Here is a 16,592-nt window from a genome sequence, read left to right on the forward strand (position 1 = left end):
CTATACGGGAAAACTGAGTTGAACCCCATAACGGATTGGGGCCGAGTCCGCGGCAGCTCAGGCTTGAGCAGGTGGGACGCATATTTCCTCCCGCGTGGAATAGTTGAGGTACACCATCAGTTTGGTTGCCAAAGAGAGAGAGAGAGATGTATGAAAAAATATGGAAAGAGAAAGATAGAGAGGGAGAGAGAGATATAGAGGTATAGATTTTTTTAGATTTAGAGATACAGTGTGGAAACAGGCCCTTCGGCCCACCGAGTCCGCGCCGCCCAGCGATCCCCACTATCCTACACACACAAGGGACAATTTTTACATTTTACCCGGCCAATTAACCTACATACCTGTACGTCTTTGGAGTGTGGGAGGAAACCGAAGATCTCGGAGAAAACCCACGGGGAGAACGTACAAACTCCGTACAGACGGCGCCCGTAGTCAGGATCGAACCTGAATCTCCGGCCGCTGCATTCGCTGCAAGGCAGCAACTCTACCGCTGCGCCACTGTGCCGCCCAATATGTATATATATATAGTATATATACTATCTCTCTCTCTATATATATATATATATACATACACACACAGTGTGGGGGCGAAGAGCGAGAGAATAGTGACAGGAGGTTCGCAACCTCGTGAGGAGCAGGGACCGTGCTTTGAGACCATGCAGTCCAGCATCTCACCCCGAAATGCAGTAAGTCCATTACCTCCACAGATGCTGCCTGACCACTGTGTTCCTCCGGCACTGAGTTTGTTTCTGGCATCTGCATTCTCTTGTGTCTCCTTCACAAGTAATGATATTTCAATTTGTCAATGTTAGCTTGAATTGGGTACCATAACAGCATTTAAAAGACTCTTGGACAGATACATGGATGGGAAAGATTTGGAAGGATATGGGCCAAATTGATATTAGATGTAGCTTTACCCATCAGCTTAGACGGGCCAACTTGATGAGCATGGATGAGATGGGCCGAAGGGCTTGTTTCCCTGCTGTATGACCCCGTGACTCCCCACAGATGCTGCCTGACCTGCTGAGTGTTTCCAGCATTTTCTCTTTTTATGGTAGACGAGTTTTTGTTCTGTTTTACTCTAGCTTCTTGAAGCATTTTTTTACAGGGCAGATGTGCCTATGAGTGTGGCTGCTGTTAAAGAGTGGGGCACTAGGGCAGGAGGGGGAGTGTGTGTGTGTGTAGACAGACAGAAGAGGGAGTGTGTAGATAGATAGACACAAGAAAGGTAGTGTGGAGTATGTAGTCAGGGAGATAGACAGGAGGGGTAGTGTGTAGACAGACCGAAGTATTGTAGTCAGACAGACGGGGGTAGTGTAGACACAGACGGTGGTGAGTGTGTAGACAGACAGACGGGGGGGGGCAGTGAGTGTGTAGACAGACAGACGGGGGGAGGCAGTGAGTGTGTAGACAGACAGACAGATGGGGGGCAGTGAGTGTGTAGACAGATGGGGGGGCTGTAGACAGATGGGGGGGGGGGGCAGTGAGTGTGTAGACAGATGGGGGGGGGCAGTGAGTGTATACAGACAGATGGGGGGCAGTGAGTGTGTAGACAGATGGGGGGGGGGGCAGTGAGTGTGTAGGACAGACAGATGGGGGGGGGCAGTGAGTGTATACAGACAGATGGGGGGCAGTGAGTGTGTAGACAGATGGGGGGGGGGCAGTGAGTGTGTAGACAGACAGACGGGGGGGCAGTGAGTGTATACAGACAGATGGGGGGGCAGTGAGTGTATACAGACAGATGGGGGGCAGTGAGTGTATACAGACAGATGGGGGGGCAGTGAGTGTATACAGACAGATGGGGGGCAGTGAGTGTATACAGACAGATGGGGGGCAGTGAGTGGGTAGACAGATGGGGGGGGGGCAGTGAGTGGGTAGACAGATGGGGGGGCAGTGAGTGTGTAGACAGATGGGGGGGCAGTGAGTGGGTAGACAGATGGGGGGCAGTGAGTGTGTAGGACAGATGGGGGGGGGGGCAGTGAGTGGGTAGACAGATGGGGGGGGCAGTGAGTGGGTAGACAGAGAGACGGGGGGGGCAGTGAGTGTGTAGACAGATGGGGGGGGGGGGCAGTGAGTGGGTAGACAGATGGGGGGGGGGGGGCAGTGAGTGTGTAGACAGATGGGGGGGGGCAGTGAGTGGGTAGACAGAGAGACGGGGGGGGCAGTGAGTGTGTAGACAGATGGGGGGGGGGGCAGTGAGTGGGTAGACAGATGGGGGGGGGCAGTGAGTGGGTAGACAGACAGACGGCCAGCCACTGCAGGCGCTGCACATCCATGTGCCGGTGATCGACGCACCGCGCCTGGCGGGGCAGCGACTGCGCGCCCTGGAGGAGCGGCCCGGCCCCGGCCCCGGCCCCGGCGACAAGATGGCGGGCAGCCGGCTGGAGAAAGTGGGCAGCGTCTTCACCAGGTCCGGGGGGTGGGGGGGGGGAGAGATCGGTGGGGGGGGGAGGGGGGGAGGGGGGGAGGAGTGGAGGAAGGGGGGGGGAGTGGAGGAGGGGGGGGGAGTGGAGGAGGGGGGAGTGGAGGAGGGGGAGTGGAGGGGGAGGGGGAGGAGTGGAGGAAGGGGGGGGAGTGGAGGAGGGGGAGGGAGGGGGGGAGTGGAGGAGGGGGGGGAGTGGTGGAGGAGGGGGGGAGTGGAGGAGGGGGAGGGGTGTGGAGGAGGGGGGGGAGGGGAGGGGAGTGGAGGAGGGGAGTGGAGGGGGAGGGGGAGGAGGGGAGGGGGGGAGGAGTGGAGAGGAGGAGTGGAGAGGAGGGGGGAGTGGAGGAGTGGAGGGGGGGAGTGGGAGGAGGGGGGGGGGAGTGGAGGAGTGGAGGGGGAGGGAGTGGAGGAGCGGGAGGGAGTGGAGGGGGGGAGTGGAGGAGGGGGAGAGTGGAGGAGTGGGGGGGGGAGAGTGGAGGAGTGGGGGGGGAGAGTGGAGGAGTGGAGGGGGAGAGTGGAGGGAGGGGGGGGGAGTGGGAAGGTAGAGGGATCGGTTGGGCGGTTGTGGGGGGAGAGGAGAGACAGACTGGGGAGAGGGGGACATTGGTGGGTAAGGCCGGGGGAGGAGAGAGTGGGGAGTTTGGGGAGTGGGAAGGTTTAGGTGTGGGTAGGTGGGGGGGTAGAGACCGCGGGACAGGGGGAGATTGGGGGAACGGGTGGGGAGAAGAGATTAGGTGGCGCTGGGGTAGAGATTGGGGAGAGGAGAGAATGGGGTAAGGGAAGAATATGGCGAGGAGAGGCTGGGACGGGGGGAGATTGGGGAACTGGGGGAGGAGAGGTTGGAGAGCTGGGGGTAGAGATTGGTGGACGGGGGGTGGAGAGATTGTGGGACTTACAGGGGAGAGATTGGGGTGAGAGGGGAGGAGAGATTGGGGTGAGGGGATAATACTAACATTGCTTACAATGTAGGATCCGGGACTTGCTGCGTTCTGGTGTGCTGAATGAATCTCAGAAGCCCTGCTGGTATGATGTATATGCTGCATTCCCACCGACACGTGAACCTTTCTACCAGAAACCAAGGAAAGGTTTGCAAGGTCCCTTGACCCGGTTCAGGAGATCTTCTATCAGGAAGACATGATTCGAGCGTAAGTTCTGCTTTGCACTTTTTACAACCAAGAGTAAATACAAGAAAACCAGCCAGCCGGGCAGATTAAGGTGAATGGGCTGTTGATGGTCAGTGCAGAGTTGGTGAGCCAAAGGATGACCCAGTCCTGTGAATACGGATAAGCTCCCCAGCCAAGCAAAGTCTCAGCATTAAAGTTTCAATCTGCGTTTTCAAAGCCATTAATGTATTCATGTCCCCTTTCTTCCCCCCAGCGGGGTCCTGTAAATCAAGTTTACCCCCAGACTCTCATCTCCCCGTCCCCAATCTCTCTCCTCCTCCACTCCCCCAATCTCTCTCCTCCCCCACTCCCCCAATCTCTCTCCTCCCCCACTCCCCCAATCTCTCTCCTCCCCCACTCCCCCAATCTCCTCCCCCCACTCCCCCAATCTCTTCTCCCCCGTCCCCCAATCTCTCTTCTCCCCCACTTCCCCCAATCTCTCTTCTCCCCCTGTCCCCAATCTCTCTCCTCCCCCACTCCCCCCAATCTCTCTCCTCCACCACTCCCCCAATCTCTTCTCCCAGTCCCCCCCAATCTCTCTTCTCCCCCACTCCCCCAATCTCTCTCCTCCCCCACTCTCCCAATCTCTCTCCTCCCCCAATCTCTCTCCTCCCCCACTCTCCCAATCTCTCTCCTCCCCCCACTCCCCCCAATCTCTCTCCTCCCCCCACTCCCCCCAATCTCTCTCCTCCCCCGTCCCCCAATCTCTCTACTCCCCCTCACTCCCCCAATCTCTCTCCTCCCCCACTCCCCCAATCTCTCTCCTGCCCCCATTCCCCCCAATCTCTCTCCTCCCCCAATCTCTCTCCTCCCCCACTCCCCCAATCTCTTCTCCCCGTCCCCAATCTCTCTTCTCCCCCACTCCCCCCAATCTCTCTCCTCCCCCACTCCCCCAATCTCTCTCCTCCCCCAATCTCTCTCCTCCCCCAATCTCTCTCCTCCCCCAATCTCTCTCCTCCCCCAATCTCTCTCCTCCCCCATTCTCTCTCCTCCCCCAATCTCTCTCCTCCCCCGTCCCCCCAATCTCTCTCCTGCCCCCACTCCCCCCAATCTCTCCTCCCCCACTCTCTGTGCTTGTGTGTGAATTAGGAACAGGAGATCATTCGGCCCAGGGGCGGTACAGTGTTGAAGCGGTAGAGTTGCTGCCTCACAGCGCCAGAGACCTGGGTTCGATCCTGACTATGGTTGCTGTCTGTGCGCATTTTGTACGCTTTCCCTGTGACCCGCAAGGGTTTTCTCCGGGAGCTCCGGTTTCCTCCCACGCTTCAAAGACGTACAGGTTTATAGGATTGAGAAGTTAATGCCCATGAATTTGAGGTTGCCAGGATGAGGACAGCCAGGTTATCAGTGGAATAGTTGAGTGCAGAGCCAGTTTTGCGATATGGTTCAACGGCGGGTGAGATGAGATCATTCCTCTGTAATCAGTTACTAAATTAAAATCCCCTCCACCTCAGGCATGGGCCTGTAAAAGTCTCTCTCCATTGCACTACCGGAAGTCTAAGGTCAATGAGTCATAGAGTTACACAGCAAGGAAAAAGGCCCTTCGGCCCCACCTTGTGCATGTCGGCCAAATTGGCATTCTGGGCTAATCTCATCTATCTGCTCTTGGCCCATAGCCTTCTACCTATCTTTGTGATGCGCGTGGAAAATGGGTTAAGATCTGTACTCCGCCTCTCAGATAAGAAGTTCCTCTGCCACCCTTTTCCAGGACACTGACCTCACCAAGGAAGGCGATGGCTGGAGGCTTGCAACGGCCTGGGGCTTCGCCTCTGACAACTGGAGCATGGACTGGGCTTGGAAAATAGCATCAAAACATGGCTCCTCTTGCATGCGGGGCTCAGTAGACTATTTATGTACATTTGCTAATCGGGGATAGTATGGCAAATACTCTACTGGACTGTTTGCAAAAAAAAAGACTTTCACTGTGCATTTGCACTTCACACAAATGTAGTTTCGTTCGGTACTTCGGTACCGAACGACAAAATAAAGCTCTGTTATACCTGTTATACCTGTTATAAAGCACCATTGGACACTCGCTTCCAACAGGACCACAGCGTGATCTGGGGAAAAAGGGAAAAAGGTACGATATTGCCTCACAGTACACGGTGATCCCTGGGAGATGGTTAGAGCAAACCTACTGCGTTGTGGTTCAATCTTATCTCATTCTCAGGTTCTCTTAACTGCAGGAAGTTCTACGAGGTGTATGGAAACGGGCCAGAGCATTTGACCTTGCACGATCAAATTTCATCTCCACATGCCAGAGGTACAAAATCTTTTGATTACTTTCCCACCTCGCCCTATACCGCCCCCCCTTCCCAAACCAGTATAATTGCTTTGCCATTATCACTTGAAGTGTCCAATGAAAAACCCAATGATCAGATCTGAAGTAGACAGCTTCATTGTGTCACACTTGGGTCCTTAGTCGTGGGCAGGGTAAAATGTGGACAAGGCATACAAAGGTAAGATACAGATTCATGTAGTATGGCTCAGTGGGTACAGAGAATATAGAAAAAAAACAATATCCCCCAACGCAGAACATGACACAAGATGAAGTTGTGGGCGGCACGGTGCACAGCGGTATTGTTGCTGCCTTGCAGCGTCAGAGGACCCGGGTTCCATCCTGACTACGGGTGCCGTCTGTACGGAGTTTGTACGTTCTCCCCGTGACCTGCGTGGGTTTCCTACGGGATCTCCGATTTCATCCCACACTCCAAAGACGTACAGGAGTTTGTAGGTTAATTGGCTTGGTAAAATCGTAAATTGTCCCTAGTGTGCGTAGGATAGTGTTAGTGTGCGGAGATTGCTGGTCAGTGCGGACTCAGTGGGCCGAAGGGCCTGTTTCCCTGCTCTATCTCTAAACTAAACGAATCTCCTTCACCTGCACTTGATGCATATCTCTCCATTCTCTGCATCTCCATGTGCCTATCTAGAATCCTCTTAAACAACACTAGTGTTTCTGGCTCCACCACCACCCCCTGGCAATTTGTCCAGGCACCCCACCACTCTGTGTAAAAAAAACACAAACAAAATTGCCCCGAACATCTCCTTTAAACTTTACCCCTAGCATCTTGAAGCTATGTCCCCTAGTCTTTGAATTTTTTTCCTTGGGAATAGATTCTGACCATCCTATCTGTGACTCATAGTTTTATACACTTCAATTCAGTCTTCCCACAGCCTGTAACTTTCCAAATAAAACAATCCAAGTCTGCCCAGCCTCTCCTTATCGCTAATACCCTCTAATCCAGGCAGCATTCTGGTAAACCATTTGCACCCTGTCCAAACTCTTCTGAAGAAGGGTCTCGACCCTTCCTTCTCTCCAGAGATGCTGCCTGTCCCGGTGAGTTACTCCAGCTTTTTGTGTCTATCTTTGGTTTGAACTAGCATCTGCAGTTCCTTCCTACACACAAGGTCTCCAGGTCCATTGTGTAACGGGACAAACAGAACTGCACAGGAAAGAGAGGGGGGGAAGGGGAAGAAATGGGGCGTGTTAACTACAATTGGAGAATTCAATGTTCATAAGAGCGGCTTGGTGGCGCAGTGGTAGAGTTGCTGCCTCACAGCGCCAGAGACCCGGGTTCCATCCTGACTATGGGTGCCGCCTGCACGGAGTTTGTACGTTCTCCCCATGACCATGTGGGTTTTCCCCGGGTGCTCCGGTTTCCTTCCACGCTCCAAAGAAGTACAGGTTTGTAGGTTAATTGGCTTCGGTAAAAATTGTAAATTGTCCCTTGTGTGTAGCATAATGCTAGTGTATGGGGTGATCGCTGGTCAGCGCGGTCTCAGTGGGCCGAAGGGCCTGTTTCCGTGCTGTACCACTAAACTGAACTAAACCAATCCAAAGGGGTGCTGTTCCTCTCGTTTGCATTTAGCCTCACCTTGGCTAGGCTAGTGGAGGAGGCCCAGAACACACAGGCCAGTGTGGGAGTGAGGAGGGGAGTGGAAATAGCTTCCAGCTGGGAGCTCAAGTTGGATCGGAGCACAGGCCCAGGGCAGTGTGGTTGCCCAATCTGCATTGACTCGATGATGCAGAAGAGGCCTCATTGGGACCATTGAATACAATAGTACAGGTGTGAGGAGGTGCAGGTGAATCTTTGCCTCGCTTGGGTGGAGGTGAGGGGGAGGTGAGGGAAGAGTGCTTAGAGACGGAGAAGGATGGACAGGGAGAGAGTGGTCCCTGAGGGAAGTAGACTGGGGTGAGAAGGGGAGACTGGGGTGAGTGGTGGTGGGAGCGCATTACAGCTGGCAGAGATAAGGGAACAGGTTGCTGAACACTAACCTGTACACGAGGAGCTTAATCTATGATAATATGTATGGGCCTCCAAAAGACATTTATCAAGACTGTAGGCGATGGAATAAAGGACCTGTATCACGGATATGACATTGATTATAGAGTCATAGAGTGACACAGTGTGGAAACAGGCCCTTTTGCTTAACTTGCCCACACCGGCCAACAATGTCCCAGCTACACTAATCCCACCTGCCTGCGCTTGGTTCATATCCCTCCAAACTTGTCCTATCCATGTATCTGTCTAACTTCTTAAATGTTGGCATAGCCCCTCCCTCAACTACCTCCTCCGGCAGCTTGTTCCATACCCTTTGTGTGAAAAAGTTACCCCCTCAGATTCCTATTAAATCTTTTTCCCGTCACCTTAAACCTATGCCCTCTGGTTCTCGATTCACCTACTCTGGGCAAGAGACTCTGTGCATCTACCTGATCTATTCCACTCATGATCTTATACACCTCTGTCAGATTACCCTTCATCCCCAGTTCCCCCTGAGTGTGTTTTTGCTCAAGATTCTGGTATCTGCAGATTGTGTCCGTGTGAACTAGAGAACACTGTTCTAAAAGAGACAGAAAAACAAACAGATCTGGGGCTACGTGTGCAATTTGTTGAAAGTGGCAGGGTAGGTTAAATGGTTAGAAAAAAGCATGTATGATTAATAATGCGTGGTGTTGCATACAAGAGCAAAGACATTGTGATGACCATTTATAAAATGCTGATTTGGCCACCGATAAACCACTGTGCTCAGTTCTGGGCATCGTGTTTAAGGAAAGGTGTGAAGGATTTGGAGAGAATGCCAAAGAGATTTACCGAAGATTAGTTTAGTCTAGAGATACAATGTGCGAACGCCCTTTAACCCACCGAACTGGTCCAGATTCAATGGGCCAAACAGTTGCCCCCTGCACTGTAACCCCATTCTGTGCTTCAGTGGTGGGTATTAATTAACTCTGAGGAGCCAGTTTAAAGAAGGGTCCTGACCGAAACATTGCCTGTCCATTCCCTCCACAGATGCTGCCTAACCTGCTGAGTTCCTCCAGAACGTTGTGTTTTGTTCATGATTCCAGCATCTGCAGTTCCCTGTCTCTCCATTCTTTACCATTTAGAGATACGGTGCAGAAGTAGGCATCCGGCCCACGCAGTCGGCGCCGCCCAGCGATCATCCTGTACACTCGATCACAGGGAAGAACGCACAAACTCCCCCGTATTAACAGCACCTGCAGTCAGGATCGGACCCGGGTCTCTGGCGCTGTAAGGCAGCAACTCTACCGCTGCGGCACCGTGCCGCCCGTTAATGAACCCTGATTGCATCATTGGTGTCTAGACAAAGTTGTATTAAAGTGTTCCTCCATCACATGAGAAAACGTCTGATAAGGTGAAAGTGATGTTCTCCCACAAGTGGAGCTTCAGTTTTGATGCCTTCAGGTTCCAGCCAGGATTGGCAGGAAGCTTTGGCAGTAGTCAATAGTCAAGTTTATTTGTCACATACACATAAATGTGCAGTGAAATGAAAGATTACCCACAGTCCAACGATAAGAGCAATAAAAATAAGCAATAACACACACAATCATAAACCAACACCAAACAAAAAGAACCATCCATCACAGTGAGTCTCCTCCAGTCACCTCCTCACTGTGATGGAAGGCCAGAATGTCTTTTCTCTTCCCCTGCCGTCTTCTCCCGCGGTGGGCTGTTTGGGTTGCTGGTTTGGCACTGGGGCTCACACGTTGTCCGAACTGTTGTTTCTAGATTTGTGGAGAAGTACCGGGGTTTGCAGGAGCAAGGTGAAGTCGACGACGGGGAGCTCTTCGATGCGACCAGCAAGGCCCTCCTGGCAGATGGGATCATTTTACGGAGGAGGGCCGGAGCCAGGGTACGTACGGCACAGTTTGGCCGCAGCAGCTCTCTCTGTCAGTGCCGGTTTACTGAGACGAGGTGCTTCAGTAACTTGCTCGAGGAACTCAGCAGGTCAGGCAGCATATCGGCGATCGTTTCGCTGAACGCCTCCGCTCAGTCCGCCAAAACCTACCTGATCTCCCGGTTGCTCAGCACTTTAACTCCCCCTGCCATTCCCACTCTGATCTTTCTGTTCTGGGCCTCCTCCATTGTCAGAGTGATGCCCAGAGCAAATTGGAGGAACACCACCTCATATTTTGCTTGGGTAGCTCACACTCCAGCGGTATGAACATTGACTTCACTAACTTCAAGTAGCCCTTGCTTTCCCTCTCTCTCCATCCCCTCCCCTTCTCAATTCTCCCACCAGTCTTACTGTCTACGACTACATTCTCTGTCCCGCCCACTCCCCTGACATCAGTATGAAGAAGGGTCTCGACCTGAAACGTCATCCATTCCTTCTCCAGAGATGCTGCTTATCCTGCTGAGTTACTCAAGCATTTTGTGTCTACCTAGCATCTTTACAGTTACAGTTTAGTTTATTATCATGTTTGCCCAGGTACAGTGAAAAGCTTTTGCGTGCTATCCAGTCAGCAGAAAGAGAATACATGATTACAATCGAGACATTTACAGTGTACAGATACATGATAAGCCGCCTCTTTCTAAACCCTAGGAAGTAAATCATCAGATATTGTTCCATCTCCACCCATTCCTCCTGCAGTGTTATTTGGATCACCTCTAATACCTCCCTCCCCTTTCTTGATCTCAGTCTCCATCACAAGAAATAAACTATTGACTGATGTCTATTACAAACCCACTGACTCCCACAACTATCTCGACTACGCTTCTTCCCATCCTGCTTCCTGCGAAGACACTATCCCCCTACTCCCAATTCCTCCGTCTAAGCCGTATCTGCGCCCAAGGTGAGGTGTTCCAGACTAGAACATCCAAGATGTCCTCATTCTTTAGGGAACGGGGGTTCCCCTCTCCCTTCATAGACGAGGCCCTCACTCGTGTCTCCTCGGTACCCCGCAGCTCCGCCCTTGCTCCCCCTCCCCCTAGTCGCAACAGAGACTGAGTCCCCCTAGTCCTTACCTTCCACCCCATCAGCCGTCACATACAACACATAATCCTCCGAAATTTCCACCACCTCCAACGGGATCCCACCACTAGCCACATTTTACCTTCTCCACCCCTTTCCGCCTTCCGCAGAGACCGTTCCCTCCGCAACTCCCTGGTTAATTCATCCCTTCCCACCCAAGCCACCCTCTCCCCAGGTACCTTCCCCAGCAACCGCAGATGATGCAACACCTGTCGCTATACCTCCTCCCTCGACTCTGTCCAGTCCTTTCAGATTAGGCAGAGGTTTACTTGCATCTCCCCCAACCTCATCTACTGTATCCGTTGTTCATGATGTGGACTCTTTTACATCGGCGAGACCAAACGCAGATTGGGCTATCATTTAGTGGAACACCTTCGCTCAGCCTGCGTGAACTAACCTGATCTCCCGGTTGCTGGACACTTTAAGTCTCCTTCCCATTCCCACACAGACCTTTCTGTCCTTGGTTTCCTCCATTGTCAGAGTGAGGCTAAACGCAAATTGGAGGAACAGCATCTCATATTTCGCTTGGGGAGCTTACAGCCTAGTGGTATGAATATTGATGTGTCTCACTTCAGGTAGCCCCGGCATTCTCCCTCCCTCCCTCCCTCCCTCCCTCCCTCCCTCCCTCCCTCCCTCCCTCCCTCCCTCCCTCCCTCCCTCCCTCCCTCCCTCCCTCCCTCCCTCCCTCCCTCCCTCCCTCCCTCCCTCCCTCCCTCCCTCCCTCCCTCCCTCCCTCCCTCCCTCCCTCCCTCCCTCCCTCCCTCCCTCCCTCCCTCCCTCCCTCCCTCCCTCCCTCCCTCCCTCCCTCCCTCCCTCCCTCCCTCCCTCCCTCCCTCCCTCCCTCCCTCCCTCCCTCCCTCCCTCCCTCCCTCCCTCCCTCCCTCCCTCCCTCCCTCCCTCCCTCCCTCCCTCCCTCCCTCCCTCCCTCCCTCCCTCCCTCCCTCCCTCCCTCCCTCCCTCCCTCCCTCCCTCCCTCCCTCCCTCCCTCCCTCCCTCCCTCCCTCCCTCCCTCCCTCCCTCCCTCCCTCCCTCCCTCCCTCCCTCCCTCCCTCCCTCCCTCCCTCCCTCCCTCCCTCCCTCCCTCCCTCCCTCCCTCCCTCCCTCCCTCCCTCCCTCCCTCCCTCCCTCCCTCCCTCCCTCCCTCCCTCCCTCCCTCCCTCCCTCCCTCCCTCCCTCCCTCCCTCCCTCCCTCCCTCCCTCCCTCCCTCCCTCCCTCCCTCCCTCCCTCCCTCCCTCCCTCCCTCCCTCCCTCCCTCCCTCCCTCCCTCCCTCCCTCCCTCCCTCTCCTAGCTTCTCATTTTCACCCTACAAACAGCTTACAATGGCCTGTTTCCTTTATCATTGTCACTTTTTTGCATTTCTTTCATTCATTGTTTATCTCTCCACATCACCTTCTAAATCTCTCGTTTCCCTTATCCCTAAAGTCTGAAGAAACTTCTCGACTCAAAACATCACCCATTTCTTCTCTCCAGAGATGCTGCCTGTTCCGCTGAGTTACTCCAGCTTTTTGTGCCTATCTTTGGGTTAAACCAGCATCTGCAGGTCCTTCTTACACATCAGGTCTTTGGGATTGATTAGCGTTCAAGCTCACCGTCCAAGTATAAGTTATCGATCAATGCTTAATTGCATCGGTTCCTCGTTCTCTCTGTTTGTTTGACTTGGCAAGTTTTGTTTGTCTGTAGTGAAGAGAGATGACAGGTAATTGAGTTGTAAACTCGCTGACAATTCTGTCATGGCCTTGTCTTGCCTTGTGTGACAGCAGCCTACTTCCACAGGCCACCGTTACCATGGCAACCTTCGCAAAAGGTGCTTCACAGACCAATTACCAAACACAGTCTGACCCTTGGGGCCACATCAGAACCGTTAGGTCCAGGAACCGGGGTTTAAGGGTCAGCTCAGAAGAGGAGAAAGTGGCAGAGAAGCCTGGGAAATGGGGCCTTGCCAGTCGCTGAGGCAGCAGCCACCGTCACTGGTGATGAGCAAACGGTGAGGATCAGAGGAGAGCAGAGATCACGAGGGAGTGCAGTGGTGGAGGAGATTGTCATGTCAGTAACATAATTGGCCACGAAGATAATAGAAGGATTTAGCAAATATTGGAGCAAGAGTTTGTCTGTCTGTCTCTGGCTCGTTCCCACATTTCATAAGATCAGAGCTGGTCCAGTTTTGGCCTCAATTTTCGATCCTCTTCCCCGTGAGGGGACCGATCAATGGACAATGCAGACCTGGTGTGGGGGGGGGGAAGAACAAAGGGGGAATCTAACTTTCTAAGCGCCCTTTGTGAGCGACTAAACTATAAGGTATGCAAGCAAAGAATTTCACATGTGACGATAAGAGTATTCTATTCCATTCTCTTAACACTTGAATCCTTTGCAGTCTGGGGATTTGAACCTTGGAATGCCTTCAATGACACCGCAGTAGAGAATTTCAAAAATTCACGTGGCACTGAGAGAAGAGGATGAGGAGTGATCTAATAGAGGTGTACAAATATGCCAGCAGAATAGATCGGGTAGATGCACAGAGTCTCTTGCCCAGAGTAGGGGAAATCGAGAAATCGAGGACATACTTTAAGGTAAGAGGGGAAAAAAATCTAATAGGGACCTGAGGGGTAACATCTTACACAAAACATGTTTCTGTGCCTTTGAATATAGATATTTGTCAAATAGTATTTCCCTTTCATAAAATCATATTGACTCGTATTGTCTGATGAAGGGTCTCGACCTGAAAGGTCTCCTGTTCCTTCTGTCCAGAGATGCTGCCTGAGCCTCTTAGTTACTCCAGCAATTTGTGTCTGTCTTGTTTATTGTAACTTGATTTTCCAAATATTCTGCTGCAGCCTCCTCATCAATGATGCAATTAGCAGCCAGTAGATTTTCTAGGTGTTCTTTCCTTCTTTTCCATCAAGACACTGCAAAGGTTAAATGCTTGATGTAAGCATAGTTTAAATTAGCTGTTGCCACTGCCTCATTTTGTTGCTGAATTCCCATCTTTGCTCCCTCTGTGGGTTGAGTGTGGTACTGACAGACACGGATGAGGTGGAACCAAGTCTCTGAAGAAAGGTCCTGACCCGAAACGTCGCCTATCCCCGTTCTCCAGAGATGCTGTCTGGCCTGCTGATTTGGCCCAGCACTTTGTGTCTTTCTCTGCTGAGTTAGGTGCCGATAACTGCCTTTGGAATGGGCTCCAGTGCCCTCAATAGTAAACAGCTGCTAGCTTTTTGTGAAATGTCTGTCTATTTATTCACGTTGTGTGTGGCATGCTGTTAACCAGCAGACACGGGGGAGACCGCTGGCGCTGGAATCTGGAGCAGTAAACGTGCTGCTGGTGGAGCAACAGCAGGTGCAGGGTCCCAACCTGAAATGTTGGCCATTCCTTTCCACCCACGGAGTTCCTCCAGCAGACCTTCTTGCTAAAGCACGGTGGCGCAGCAGTAGAGTTGTTGTCTTACAGTGCCAGAGAGCCAGGTTCGATCCAGACCACGGGTGCTTTCTGTACCGCGTTTGTACTTTCTCCCCGTGACCGTGTGGGTTTTCTCCGGGTGCTCCGGATTCCTCCCACACTCCAAAGACGTGCAGGTTTGTAGGTTAATTGGCTTTGGTAAAATTGCAAATTGTCCCGAGTGTGTAGGATAGTGCCTGTGTACGGGGTGATCGCTGGTCGGCGTAGACTCGGCGGGCCGAAGGACCTGTTTCTGCACTATCTCTAAAGTCTAAAAAGTAAACCAGTTTGCTGCGGTATCAAAATAGTAAATAGGTTTTTCATTCCTCTAGTCACATCTCTCTGTGGCCTTGAACCTCCACATCTCTGCAGTCTCCTACAGGCCCTGGAGTTTAATGAGAACATAGAACATAGTACAGTGCAAGCACAGGCCCTTCAGCCCACAATGTCCGTGGCAAACATGATGCCAAGACCATCCCTGCATGTAATCCATATCCCTCATTCCCTCCATATAATCCATATCCCTCATTCCCTCCATATCCACGTGCCTATCCTCTTAAGTCTCTTGAATGCCACAGTCGTATCTGCCTGCACCACCACTTCTGGCAGCGCGTACGTACCAGACACCCACCACCCTTCGTGTAAAAATAATTTGCCCTGTCCGTTTCCTTTAAACTTTTAGATAGACTCAAAACGCAGGAGTAGCGCAGCGGGTCAGGTGGGATATCTGGAGAAAAGGAATAGGTGACGTTTCGGGTCGAGACCCTTCTTCAGACTGAGAGTCAGCGGAGAGGGAGACTAGAGGTGTACCCCTCTCACCTTGAAGCCGCGTCCTATCGTCTTTAACTTTTCCAACCTAGGAAGAAGGTTCTGATTATCTCCGTCTGACTGACTGGTGCGGGTTAGCTGGGCTGAAGGGCCTGTTTCCAGGCTGTGGTAACCTATGACTCCGCACCCTCTTGTGAACATTCAGGTTTTGCCGAGCGATTCCCACCAGGAGGCGGTGGCGCGGAGCCCGGTGTTGGACTTCAAGCTGCAGGACATGCTGAAGGATATGCAGGAGGGAGGAGTGGAGGAGAGGAAGGAGGCTGATCTTCAGCCAGGGTCCCCAGAGCCAGCCACAGTGAGCGGAGCCACACGCACAGGGCAGACTGGCGGCCTCCCGGAGCACTGAAGCAACCCGCCAGGCTAGCCCCTGCGTGTCGGCGGACATTCAAGGGGTGGAATCTGACTGTAAGTGTCCTTGGCACACAGGCTCAGGGCCTACAGCCACCTTCTTGAAACACACTGCAGAAATCATCAGTGGAGGCAGAAGGACAGAGCACCATTCCGATGATGAAGTTCCCAATCTTGTATGACAACCTGACAGATAAATGTTTAAAAAGTGGCGCAGCGGTAGAGTCGTTGCCTCACAGCGCCAGAGACCCGGGTGCCGTCTGTACGGAGTTTGTACGTTCTCCCCGTGACCCGTGTGGATCTTCTCCGGGAAGCTCCGGTTTCCTCCCACACTCCAAAGACGTGCAGGTTTGTAGGTTAATTGCCTTGGTATAATTGGCTTGGTGCAGATGTAAAACTGCACCTGGTGTGTGGGACAGTGTTAGTGTGCGGGGATTGCTGGTCGGTGCGGACCCGTTTGGCCTGTTTCCGCGCTGTATCTCTAAACTAAACTACAACAAAACCATTTCCCTGCCTCCACGGATGCGGCCCGAGTCGCCAGGTTCCTCCTGCGGCTTGTTTTGCTTTGGCTCCAGATTCCAGCATCTGTAGCCACTTGTGTTTCTTGAAATATGATTTAATATGCAAATAAAATCGTAAAGTTAATTCACTGGCACCTTTTATTGTAAGTTGTTATTTTGCAAAAAAAAAGAAAAGAGCTGTAAGCAGCTGCCATTTTAAGGGTGTTGTTTGACATTGATTGGAACCGACTGAAGAAGAGCCCCAACTCAAAAGGTCACCTGCCCATTTCCATCCGCAAGGATGCGGCCTGACCCACTGAGTTCCACCAGCACTTTGTAGTTAGCTGTCGTACCAAATGTCAGTGGGTTAGGATGTTCGGGGGAGAGGGGGGGGGGGTGCAGTTTCCAGTTACAATCTCTTGCTCTCCACCCCATCCACACTAACAGTCATCCACTCCGCCCGACGAGGCTCAGAAATTCCTTTCCTTCTCTGATTCTTACCACCTCTCTCACTTAAGTTTTCGAAGCGGAATTAGGCCACTCGGCCCATCAAGTCTACTCCGCCGTTCAGTCACGGCTGATCTGTCTCTCCCTCTCAACCCCATTCTCCTGCCTTCTCCC

General features: G+C 52.7%; 1 protein-coding gene across 1 annotated transcript; it reads left to right on the forward strand.

Annotated features, from left to right (window-relative positions):
* The first annotated feature begins 2,235 nt into the window (after positions 1 to 2,235).
* On the forward strand, positions 2,236 to 16,124 carry mrps23 (mitochondrial ribosomal protein S23). Its single transcript, XM_078422088.1, is given in 7 exon segments — positions 2,236 to 2,410; positions 3,392 to 3,498; positions 3,501 to 3,567; positions 5,772 to 5,800; positions 5,803 to 5,848; positions 9,615 to 9,738; positions 15,269 to 16,124. Coding segments are annotated over 7 exon segments (618 nt in total). The 5' UTR covers positions 2,236 to 2,366; the 3' UTR covers positions 15,470 to 16,124.
* Positions 16,125 to 16,592: the final 468 nt, after the last annotated feature.

Source organism: Rhinoraja longicauda, chromosome 26, assembly GCF_053455715.1.
Source record: "Rhinoraja longicauda isolate Sanriku21f chromosome 26, sRhiLon1.1, whole genome shotgun sequence".
Classification (NCBI taxonomy): domain Eukaryota; kingdom Metazoa; phylum Chordata; class Chondrichthyes; order Rajiformes; family Arhynchobatidae; genus Rhinoraja; species Rhinoraja longicauda.